We start from the raw sequence: 12262 nt of genomic DNA, 5'->3' as shown, positions 1-12262 counted from the left end.
TTATAACCTATAAAGCCCTTCATGGCACCGGGCCAGATTATCTCTGGGACCGCCTTCTGCCGCACGAATCCCAGCGACCAGTTAGGTCCCACAGAGTGGGCCTTCTCCAGGTCCCGCCAACTAAACAATGTCGTTTGGCGGGACCCAGGGGAAGAGCCTTCTCTGTGGAGGCCCCGGCCCTCTGGAACCAACTCCCGCCAGAGATTAGAATAGCCCCCACCCTCCTTGCCTTTCGTAAGCTCCTTAAAACCCACCTCTGCCATCAGGTATGGGGGAACTGAGATATTCTTTCCCCCTAGGCTTCTACAATTTATGCATGGTATGTCTGTATGTATGATTGGTTTTATAACAAGGGTTTTTAGCTGTTTTAGTATTGGATTGTCACATGCTGTTTTTATCACTGTTGTTAGCCGCCCCGAGTCTACGGAGAGGGGCGGCATACAAATCCAATGAATGAATGAATGAATGAATGAATGAATGAATGCGGCCAAAACTAGAGTTGACCCTATTCTAATGGGAAAGTCTTCCCAATGGCTTTCCCTGCCTTGTCTTTATTCTGAATCCTCCCCCCCCCCCGCCCCCTTGAAATAGTTCCTCAGAAAACTGGGTAGGATGAATTTCTATAGCACGGAGATGAGTCTAGGTTTGGGAATGTCCTTGAATTCCAAATATGAAAATGTCTAATGGATGCCTGTTGCCTTCCAGTACTTAGATTGCCTTTGGGCTCAGATTCAGAAAATGAAGAAGGACCACTGGCAAGAGAGGCACATCTCGAGGCCATACCTGGCGTTCGACAGCGTGCTTTGTGAAGCGCTGCAGCACAACCTGCCTCCTTTTACAGCCCCACCCCACACAGCAGATTCCGTTTACCCAATGCCAAGAGTCACTTTCCGGATGTTTGACTACACGGATGATCCCGAAGTAAGTCAGCGTTGTGGGGCAACATCCAAGCAGTCTGTTGCCTGCTGGGAAGTGAAATGTTTTCGTCTTTGGTGGGTTCCACGTACTATGTCCCTTTGCCTTCTGACCTTTCAGTTTGGGTCTTTACTTGGTCTGAAAATAGTTGAGAATTTGCTTCACTTTCTTTAGCAGGGTTCATGTGGTTAAGGGTTTGCTTTGTCTTTCAAATTGCTCCCTTTACTCCACGTATCATAGCTTTTTGAGGTTCTGCCCATTTTGTTTATCAGAGTAAGAAAAGGCTGCTTCTAAACGAAAATACTAGTATCCTTGTTCTTATAAAACTAGTTTCCAGCTCACTGGTTTCTCTTATCAAATAATTTTATTGCATTTTAAAAAGCATGCACATTAAAAACAACAGATACAGTCAAACAACATACAATCCAAAGAAATAATAAAGAATAAAAGAAGAATAGGGATAGAAGTGAAAAAGTATAAAGAAAAAAGGAATTTCTGACTTCTTCCAAGGATATAGACAACATTTAGTTTCAACTTTTATTTTAAGACTATAATATTTATCTGGACATAAATACCATCCATATATCCTCTCCTCCCCCCCTCAAAAATTAGAGTGTGGCAACTGAACTTTCTGTGTGCTGATAAGTACATTATTAGGGTTACATCCCTACAAACTACTTTCTTAAAACTGTTGTGAAAATGTTATAATTTCATTATGTCATCACACATCATGCCTTTTGGGATGAAGATGGATTTTTGGGCTGTGCCAATAAATTAAGCTCTGTTGTTTGTTTTGTCAGGGACCAGTTATGCCTGGGAGCCACTCTGTTGAAAGATTTGTGATCGAAGAAAACCTCCATTGCATCATCAAATCATTTTGGAGAGAGAGAAGTACATGGTAGGGCTCTTTGCTTCCATGTATATTTAATTTAGTCTTCCCATTGGATGCCCTCCTTGTGTAAATCATTGTTCACATTTTCAGTCAGGTTGGATACATGCCAAAAGTGTTATAATTCAAAATATTTTGCAATATGCTAAAAGTATTTTTGGACAAATCAGTTACAGTTTTGACCAAGCAGAGGTATTTAGTAGGAAGTCTACATTCATAACTGGCTGTGTTGCACTGTTGTCAGGAAGGGAGGGAGAGGGATGGAAATTAAATGAGTCCAATTGAACTGGCATTAGCCATCACATATACAATTTAAGTATTTTTGGAAGAGAACAGCCTAGAAAAGTGATATTGATCTGTTGAGAAGCATTCTTTAAAATTTTGTGTGTTAAATTAATGCTTTAAAATGTATATTTACAGTACATCATGTTTATTAACTATGAATAGCAATTTTGAAGGAGCTCCTTCTCTGGTTATTAATGGCATCTGGAGCTGTCATATCTATTTCCCTATCAGTCCATCCAAATAGGGACTGACACTGCCTGGTGACAGAACCTTTGGCAACTACAGTAATACTTCGTCTTAATTGGTTCCCGGAGGAGGTTCGTAAGGCAAAAAGTTCGTAAGACGAAACATTGTGTTTCCCATAGGAAACAATGTAAAATGAATTAATGCGTGCAAGAAAAAAAACCGCCGCCGCCCAGCTGTTACCTTTTCAAACAGCCGGGCGCTTCTCAGCATTCTCCCAATGCCGAACCCGAAAGTTTGGCAAAGGTTCGGGTTCAGGTTGCCACCGAGAAGCCCCGCCGCCCGGCTGTTACCTTTTGAAACAGCCAGGGAGCTTCTCGGCGTCCTCCCGAATAGGAACGCCAAACCCGAACTTTTGCCGAACTTCTGGGTTCGGCGTTTGGGAGGCTGCGGAGAAGCCCCGCCGCCCGGCTGTCGCCTTTTGAAACAGCCGGGGGGCTTCTCGGCGTTCTCCTGAACGCTGAACCTGGAAGTTCAGCAAAAGTTCAGGGTCGGCGTTCGGGTTCAGGAGGATGCTGAGAAGCCCCCCGGCTGTTTCAAAAGGTGACAGCCGAGCGGCGGCGTTTTTTTGCGGGTTTTTTTCTTGCACGCATTAATTCATTTTACATTGTTTCCTATGGGAAACAATGTTTCGTCTAACGTGGCCAGCCAGGAAGGACGTCTTTGTGACGTCAAAGCTCTGCTCATGGAATTCCCTATTGGGATTCCCCACCTCCTTTCCAGCCTCCTGACCGGCCCGACAGCTCCGCGGCTCTTTTGAAAAGCTAACAGCCGGACGGCGGGGCTTCTCGGCGTCCTCCCGAACCCGAACGCCAAACCCGAACTTTTGCCAAACTTCCAGGTTCGGCATTCAGGAGGCCGCCGAGAAGCCCCGCCGCCTGGCTGTCGCCTTTTGAAACAGCCGGGGGGCTTCTGAGCGTTCTCCTGAACGCCGAACCCAGAAGTTCGGCAAAAGTTCGGGATCGGCGTTCGGGTTCAGGAGGATGCTGACAGCCGGGCGGCGGGGCTTCTCAGCGGCCACCCGAACCCGAACTTTTGCCGAGGTTCCGGGTTCGGCGTTCGGGCAGCGGGTTCGTAAGACGGAAAAAGTTCGGAAGAAGAGGCAAAAAATTTCCGAACCTCGGGTTCGTATCTCGGATTGTTCATATGGCGAGGGGTTCGTATCACAAGGTACCACTGTATTTCTAAAACTTGCCTCCTGCAGGAAACCCCCCCCCCAGAAAAAGTATTGTTTTGCTACCTGCTTCCTGCTTGCCTTTTTTTATTCTAAATTACACACCTATCTTTTCCTGTAGTGCTCAGCAATTAACAATCTATCCAGCAAACAACAAGATCCCTCTGAATTACCACATTGTTGAGGTAAATGCTGCATTTATCAGGTCCCTTTTTCTTATTTAGTGCCAATGGTCTTCCTCTCTGCCAATAGTTGCTCATCTCAGAATGGACCTTGAAATTACCTGTTTTGAGTTCAAACCATTTCTGGTTCACGTAGAAAGCCCATTGTAGGATTGTAGTTGGACAGTTTAACATTAACAATGAAATATTCTGTGCACTTTTATTATTCAAGTGTGTTTCATCTTATTGCTTTCATATTTTCCCCAGGTAATTTTTGCTGAGTTGTTTCAACTTCCTGTTCCGCCTCACACGGAAATAATGTACACAACGCTTTTTATTGAACTCTGTAAACTTCAGCCTGGATCTTTACCTCAAGTTGTATCCTTTCCTCCAAAGTCTCTCGTAACAATTAATACCTTTGGCTAACAAAGGAATGGTCTGTTTTCAAACGTTTTGCAATTAAACATTATTACATAAACAATTTAAACCTTAATTGAAAAATGACAGCTTGCACAAGGTACGGAAATGCTGTACATGCGCTTAGATACGATGAATACTATCTGCGTAGATCGGTGAGTAAAGTCATTCTCATCTAAATTTTCTGAGGATTGAGTGACTTGTTTCTTTAGCACAACAAAATCTATGATGGCTATAAAATTCCCTTGCTTTTACAGGCTTTCATATTTTAAGTCACTCCTCTCGTTGAATTAGTCTTGCAATAATTGATTTTTTTTAGTACGTTCTTCTGAAACTTTCTTATATGGCCCAAAGGTCTTTTTCAAAAGGCAACTGGATTGGTTTTTCCTTGAAGATGTTTCATTTCTCATCCAAGAATCTTCTTCAGTTCTGACTATCTTCAGTATATGACATTCAAAATTCATTGGGGAACAGCAATTTTGTTGTCTTAAATCAGTGGCTTGTTTTCAACTAAAGTTTGGCCTCTGGATCCAAAAATAATCATAGTTTTTGTCTATCACATCAACTTTTTAATCTACAGGATACCCTCAAGTCATACAAATTGTGCCTAGAAAGGAAAGTAAAAACTGATCAAATATACTGTTTACAAAGAATAATTTTATTCATACAAAGGCTACGGAGTCTACGGAGAGGGGCGGCATACAAATCTAATAAATAAATAAAGAAAATATAATAGTTACTGCAAGTTAAATTGTGTTCATACAAATAGTTGGTTTTTTATTGAATGGTAATTATACATATTAAGCTAAAAAAATTCACTTATACCTTTTTCTGGACATTCTCGCTTGATGCTCCAACAATAGTCAGCCATCATATGTACATCCCATCTACCTTGACACCATGCCTCCATGACTTTCAAAACCTGGTGGAATTGCTCACCCTGCTCATCGCTGACTGCACCAAGATTTTCTGGGAAGTTAGCAAAATGCAATTTGATGCTCATGTTGCCTAATTAACTATATCATATAATAAGTTAATTAGGCAACATGAGCATATATATATATAAGGTTTAGAGAAAAAACTTGACGTGGTAGAAGAAAACTAACTACAGTTTTGAAACCAAAGCTCAAAAATCAAACTCAACAGAAATTGTGTTACAAATTGTCCTCCGGTGAATTAGAACTCACTGCAAAATTAGATTAAGTTATCTAATAAAAATAGGACAGTCATATTAAATCTAGAAGAGAACCACACAATTATTATTGGATGTAAGGCTAATTATTTGAAAATGATTTTTAAAAGGTACTTTAGAACAGTGGCCCCCAACCTTTAGGGTACCAGGGATTGGTTCTATGGAGAGAGATTTTTGTCTGGACTGGAGGGGGCATGGTTTTGTGTGCTGCTTCCCGCAGAGGGGCCTTCGCTTGTTTGCTCAGCTCATTTTCTGACACGCTGAGGCTCAGTGCAGGTTCACGGACTAGGGATTGGGGACCCTGCTTTAGAATATGCTGGCACTGCAGCACTATCAAGGTATTTGCAAAGCATGCAGATGCCTCTGAGATAACTCTTCAGAAGATTGTGTTACTATAAATGACTGGAAATTTTCTATTCTTTGGTTTTTAAGAATTTGCATCTACTCAGACTTGTCTACCAATTATTTTATATATTTTAATATAACGTCAATAATAGCATTGCAAAATGAAAATGTTTTGATATAATAAATTTATAGATCTTTTTTCTCCCATTAAGGTTTATGAATTGGTTTTCCCACCATCTTAGTAATTTTGAGTTTCGCTGGAGCTGGGAAGATTGGTAAGTGTTTGATTCCATATATGTGTGTGTGTGTAAAGCACGTGTACTATTCTTATGCCAGTTGCTGATTTTCTTCCTTGTGTTAATGAGTGTTTTCTGAATACCATCTTTTTTTAGGTCAGATTCTGTTTCTGAGGATCTTGACAGACCCAGGCCTAAGTTTGTAAGAGAAGTACTAGAAAAATGCATGAGGTGAGTGAGAGATATCAGCATTTGTGTACATGTGTATCCATCATGGTATTTCTGTCACTGTAAGCAATGTTATGCAAGTACTGAAAAGGAGTAAAATAGAATAAACAAAAAAATTTAAGACATGGAGGAATAAAGAGAAGAGGCAAGGTTCCTGAATGCATTTACACCAACACTCAGCAAGCTGCTTAAACAGTGAGATCAATAAACGTACACCCAACCCCAGAAAACTTAAAGTATATCCACAATAGTTCATAGGTTATACAGTAGAGCCTCTGATCACAACCATAATTTGTTTCATAACTTTGGTGGCAACCTGCTTTAGTTATGACCAAATATTGATGTAGCGACCACACAAGGTCGCTGCTGTTTGGTGCTTACAAAAAAATGGTACAGAAGGGGAAATCAGTTGTGGCTATGTTTGATCGCCACCTGAGTATGTGTTCGTGACCAGATTTGAAAAAAAATTGTGAATTTTTTTTATCAGAACCCAATTTGGTCGTGATCAGAAGCGCTCGTTCTACTATAGTAATTCAGAGTCTCGGAAAACACAAATGAACGCACAGCCACTATCCACACGCATTGCTTCTAGCAACGCCTCCCTCTGCCTGCCATGCTAAATAGTTCCTGGTGCAGCCCAACAAGAGGGCGGGGCCTCTTCCTGAGCAGCCTGGCAGACTTCTGTTTCTCTGCCCTGCGTGCTTTGAGATCTACCAGGGCCGACAGCTCCTCCTCTTCTTCACTTGCCTGCAAGCTGTCCCCAGCCGAAGCCTGTTCTGCCGTCAGTTCAGGGTCAGTAATTCCTGACATGCCAAGAATTATCTCATTCTCCCTCAAGCCGGCCTCTGAGGAAGGGTTGCAGGAGTCACCCAAAAGAGACATCAGGCTATGCCACAGAGATCACTTTTGATCTATCAGCTTGCTCTGTCTTGTCCAATTGCAATTACTCAGTCTTCCTTTTCCTGTTGTCGCACTCACTTTTCTTGCCTGTACAGTATGTCACAGAAGTGAGCGCACCCCCTCACATTTTATAAATATTTAAGTATATCTTTTCATGTGACAACACTGATGAAATGCCACTTGGCTACAATGTAAAGTAGTGAGTATACAGCTTGTATAACAGTAAATGTGCTGTCCCCTCAAAATAATATAACACACAACCATTAATGTCTAAACTGCTGCCAACAAAAAAGATAATGTCCAAATGGGGTCCAAGTAGCTGTTTTACCTCCTTGGTGTCATATGACTCGTTAGTGGTACAAGGTCTCAGGTATGAAAGGGAAGCGGGTGTGTTAAATTTGGTGTTATGGCTATCACTCTCTCATACTGGTCACTGGAAGTTCAACATGGCACCTCCTGGCAATGAACTCTCTGAGGATCTGAAAGAACAAATTGTTGCTCTACATAAAGATGGCCTAGGCTATAAAAAGATTGCCAAGACCCTGAAACTGAGCTGCAGCCCGGTGGTCAAGACCATACAGTGGTTTAACAGGACAGATTCCACTCAGAACAGGCCTTGCCATGGTCAACCAAAGAAGTTGAGTGGCACTCAACTTCTTCAGTGTCATATCCAGAGGTTGGCTTTGGGAAATAGACGTACAGTAATACCTCGTCTTACGAACTTAATTAGTTCTGGAAGTAGGTTCGTAAGGCGAAAAGTTTGTAAGATGAAACATTGTTCCCCATAGGAAACAATGTAAAAGCGATTAATGCATGCAAAGGGGAAAAAAAATCGCAAAATGGCGCTCCGCTGGGCGCCGCCGCCCGGCTGTCACCTTTTAAAACAGCCGGGGGCTTCTCGGCGTTCTCCTGAACGCCGAACCCGGAAGTTCAGGTTCCGGAGGCCGCCAAGAAGCGCCCAGCTGTTTCAGAAGGTTACAGCCGGGCGCTGCCACCCGGCGGAGCGCCGTTTTTATGATCGGTGGCTGCGTTTTCGGGCGATCTGGAGGCCGGAAAGGAGGTGGGGAATCCCAATAGGGAATTCCATGGGCGGAGCTTTGACGTAACGAAGACATCCTTCCTGGAGGCCCCCCGGCTGTTTCAGAAGGTGACAGCCGGGCGGCGGCGCTTCTCAGCGGCCTCCCGAACCCGAAAAGTTCGGGTTCAGGTTCGGGAGAACGCCAAGAAGCCCCCTGGCTGTTTTAAAAGGTGGCAGCCGGGCGGCGGCGCCCAGCGGAGCGCCATTTTGCGACCTGCGGTGGGTTCGTAAGCCAAAAAAAGTTCGTAAGAAGAGGCAAAAAATTTCCTAACCCCAGGTTCGTGTCACGAGGGGTTCGTATCACGAGGTACCACTGTGTGAGCTTTGGGAAATAGACGTATGAGTCTAACAGCATTTTGAAGAGGTTGAAGGGGTGGGGAGTCAGCCTTTCAGTGCTGTACAGCTCTGCCACCCCAGTAGGAAGTCTCTTCTAAAGATGATGCACAAGAAAGCACACAAATGGTTTACTGCAAACAAGCAGACTAAGGACATGGATTTCTGGAACAATATTCTGTGGTCCAATGTGGCCAAGATTAACTTATTTGGTTCAGAGGCTATCAAGCGTGTGTAGCGGCAGCCAGGCGAGGAGTACAAAGACAAGTGTGTCTTGCCTACAGTTAAGCATGGTGGTGGGAATGTCACGATCTGGGGCTGCATGAGTGCTGGCCCAGCACTGGGGAGCTACAGTTCATTGAGGGAACCATGAATACCAACGTGTACTGTGACATACTGAAGCAGAGCATGATCTTCCTTTGGAGATTGGGCCACAGGGCAGTATTCTAATACAGTGTTTCCCAACCTTTTTTGAGCCGCGGCACATTATTCATATTTTCAAAATCCTGGGGAACATTGAAAGGGGAGGGGCGGGCTAAAGAAAAGTTTGGACAAAAAAACCCTCTCTCTTCCTCCCTTTTGCTCTATTTCTCCCTCTTTCTCTCTTTTCCTTCCTTCCCTTCTTTCTCTCTCTCCATCCGTCTTTCTTTCTTCCTCTCTTTTTTGCTCTCTTTCTCTCTCCCTCCTTCCCTTCCTCTGTCTTTCTCTCTCCCTTGCTCTCTCTCTATGTCTCTCTTGCTATCTCTTTCTTGCTTTTTTCTCTCTCTCTTTCACTGTCTTGCTATATGTCTCTTTCTTTCTCTTTGCCTCTCTTGCTATCTCTCTTTCCTTCTCTTTCTCTCTCTCTCTCTGCCTCTCTTGCTAAGTCTCTCTTTTTCTCTTGCTATGTCTCTCTTTCTTTTTCTCTCTCTCTGCCTCTCTTGCTATGTCTCTCTTTCTCTCTCTCTTTCTCTGCCTCTCTTGCTGTCTCTCTTTCTTGCTCTGTCTCTCTGCCTCTCCTGCTATGTCTCTCTTTCTCTCTCTCTCTGCCTCTCTTATATGTCTCTCTTTCTTTCTCTTTCTCTCTCTCTCTGCCTCTCTTGCTAAGTCTCTCTTTTTCTCTTGCTATGTCTCTCTTTCTTTTTCTCTCTCTCTGCCTCTCTTGCTATGTCTCTTTCTCTCTCTTTCTCTGCCTCTCTTGCTGTCTCTCTTTCTTGCTCTGTCTCTCTTTCTCTGCCTCTCTTGCTATGTCTCTCTTTCTCTCTCTCTCTGCCTCTCTTATATGTCTCTCTTTCTTTCTCTTTCTCTCTCTCTCTGCCTCTCTTGCTAAGTCTCTCTTTCTCTTGCTATGTCTCTCTTTCTTTTTCTCTCTCTCTGCCTCTCTTGCTATGTCTCTCTTTCTCTGCCTCTCTTGCTGTCTCTCTTTCTCTGCCTCTCTTGCTATGTCCCTCTTTCTCTCTGTCTCTCTTGCTATGTCTCTCTTTATCTCTCTCTCTGTCTCTCTTGCTATGTCTCTTTCTCTCTCTTTCTCTGCCTCTCTTGCTATGTCTCTCTCTCTCTTTCTCTGCCTCTCTTGCTGTCTCTTTCTTGCTCTGTCTCTCTTTCTCTGCCTCTCTTGCTATGTCTCTCTTTATCTCTCTCTCTGTCTCTCTTGCTATGTCTCTCTTTCTTTCTCTTTCTCTTTCTCTTTCTCTTTCTCTCTCTGCCTCTCTTGCTAAGTCTCTCTTTTTCTCTTGCTATGTCTCTCTTTCTTTTTCTCTCTCTCTGCCTCTCTTGCTATGTCTCTCTTTCTCTCTCTCTCTCTCTGCCTCTCTTGCTATGTCTCTCTTTCTCTGCCTCTCTTGCTGTCTCTCTTTCTCTGCCTCTCTTGCTATGTCCCTCTTTCTCTCTGTCTCTCTTGCTATGTCTCTCTTTATCTCTCTCTCTGTCTCTCTTGCTATGTCTCTTTCTCTCTCTTTCTCTGCCTCTCTTGCTGTCTCTCTTTCTTGCTCTGTCTCTCTTTCTCTGCCTCTCTTGCTATGTCTCTCTTTATCTCTCTCTCTGTCTCTCTTGCTATGTCTCTCTTTCTTTCTCTTACTCTGCCTCTCTTGCTGTCTCTCTTTCTTGCTCTGTCTCTCTTTCTCTGCCTCTCTTGCTATGTCTCTCTTTATCTCTCTCTCTGTCTCTCTTGCTATGTCTCTTTCTCTCTCTTTCTCTGCCTCTCTTGCTGTCTCTCTTTCTTGCTCTGTCTCTCTTTCTCTGCCTCTCTTGCTATGTCTCTCTTTATCTCTCTCTCTGCCTCTCTTGCTATGTCTCTCTTTCTCTGCCTCTCTTGCTGTCTCTCTTTCTCTGCCTCTCTTGCTATGTCCCTCTTTCTCTCTGTCTCTCTTGCTATGTCTCTCTTTTTCTCTCTCTCTCTGCCTCTCTTGCTATGTCTCTTTCTCTTTCTCTGCCTCTCTTGCTGTCTCTTTCTTGCTCTGTCTCTCTTTCTCTGCCTCTCTTGCTATGTCTCTCTTTATCTCTCTCTCTGTCTCTCTTGCTATGTCTCTCTTTCTTTCTCTTTCTCTTTCTCTCTCTGCCTCTCTTGCTAAGTCTCTCTTTTTCTCTTGCTATGTCTCTCTTTCTTTTTCTCTCTCTCTGCCTCTCTTGCTATGTCTCTCTTTCTCTCTCTCTTTCTCTGCCTCTCTTGCTGTCTCTCTTGCTATGTCTCTCTTTCTCTCTCTCTCTGCCTCTCTTATATGTCTCTCTTTCTTTCTTTCTCTCTCTCAATTGACTGCCACGTCAGGGCTCCCGCTTGCAGTCAGCTGAGAGAGAGAGAGAGCGCTCCCTCGCCGCCGCCTGGAGCTCCCTCTCGCCGCAGCCATCTCCCTGCGACTGCCTGCGGCCGCTGCAGCCCCCCCCCCCCACCGGGCCACAAAGGACATTTGCCGCCGACGCCAGTGAAGCTTCAGCTGGGTGGGGCGCTGCCGGTACTTCCCTCCTGGGGCTCCCGCTCGCAGCTGTCCCCCGGCTTCTGCTCGATGCCGCGGTTTTCAGCGCTGTCCTGCTGTGCCCCAAAGAAGGAAGGCGGGAAAAAGGCGAGAAGAATGGAGCTCTCCTCCTTCCTGCCTTCCGTCTTTGGGGCCCAGCAGGACAGCGCCGAAAACCGTGGCATCGAGCAGGAGCCAGGGGACAGCTGCGAGCGGGAGCTCAGTGCAAGGAGCCGCTGACTGCGGGCCCCAATTTGCCCGGGGCCCGGTAGCGCGCTCCCTGTAGTACCCGTCTATCGGCGGCCCTGGCTTTGCGCCATGAAGAGAAAACGGCAGCAGGGAAAAGTCGGCCGTTTTCTCTTCATGGCGCAAAGCCACACAGTCCCGGACTCTCGGATTCCTCGCCCCAAGGCAGGAGGCGGTGGCGGAGAAGAGTGGGCGGATCGGGCAGGCAATGGGGCAGGACGGAGAAGCCAGGGGCGCGTTTGGCCGGAGGCACCGTGGGGAGCAGGGGCAGGGTGGTGCGGCAGTAGGAGTAAAGGGAGCTGCGGCTGCCCCTGCCTCCCCACGGTGCCTCCAGCCAAACGCGCCCCTGGCTTCTCCGCCCTGCCCCATTGCCCGCCCGATCCGCCCACTCTCCTCCGCCGCCTCTCGCCGCGGCACACCTGACAGTGTCTCGCGGCACACCACTGTGCCGCGGCACACCGGTTGGGAAACGCTGTTCTAATATGATAATGACCCCCCAAGCACACCTCCAAAACAACCACTGCCCTGCTAAAGAAGCTGAGGGTAAAGGTGGTGGACTGGCCAAATATGTCTCCAGACCTAAAGCCTATTGAGCATCTGTGGGGTGTTCTGAAATGGAAGGTAGAGGTGCACAAGGCCTCTTAACATCCACCAACTTTGTGACGTCATCATGGAAAAGTGGAAGAAGACTCC

At 45.4% G+C, this 12262-nt stretch overlaps 1 protein-coding gene across 2 annotated transcripts in view; it reads left to right on the top strand.

The window, feature by feature from the left end:
• The window catches only part of LOC139162165 (nuclear cap-binding protein subunit 1), a 46778-nt gene that overhangs the window by 24905 nt on the left and 9611 nt on the right, over positions 1-12262 (top strand). For both annotated transcript variants that reach the window (XM_070742226.1, XM_070742228.1), the window contains exons 8-14: positions 706-921; positions 1716-1813; positions 3628-3691; positions 3935-4045; positions 4175-4239; positions 5834-5896; positions 6014-6088. In XM_070742226.1, the coding sequence (XP_070598327.1) occupies positions 706-921; positions 1716-1813; positions 3628-3691; positions 3935-4045; positions 4175-4239; positions 5834-5896; positions 6014-6088 (692 nt within the window). The remainder of the gene's footprint in view (positions 1-705; positions 922-1715; positions 1814-3627; positions 3692-3934; positions 4046-4174; positions 4240-5833; positions 5897-6013; positions 6089-12262) is intronic.

This window comes from Erythrolamprus reginae, chromosome 2 (genome assembly GCF_031021105.1).
Source record: "Erythrolamprus reginae isolate rEryReg1 chromosome 2, rEryReg1.hap1, whole genome shotgun sequence".
In the NCBI taxonomy this organism is placed as follows: domain Eukaryota; kingdom Metazoa; phylum Chordata; class Lepidosauria; order Squamata; family Dipsadidae; genus Erythrolamprus; species Erythrolamprus reginae.
Note: the sequence above shows the minus strand (reverse complement) of the source record. Positions and strands in the feature narration are given on the sequence as shown.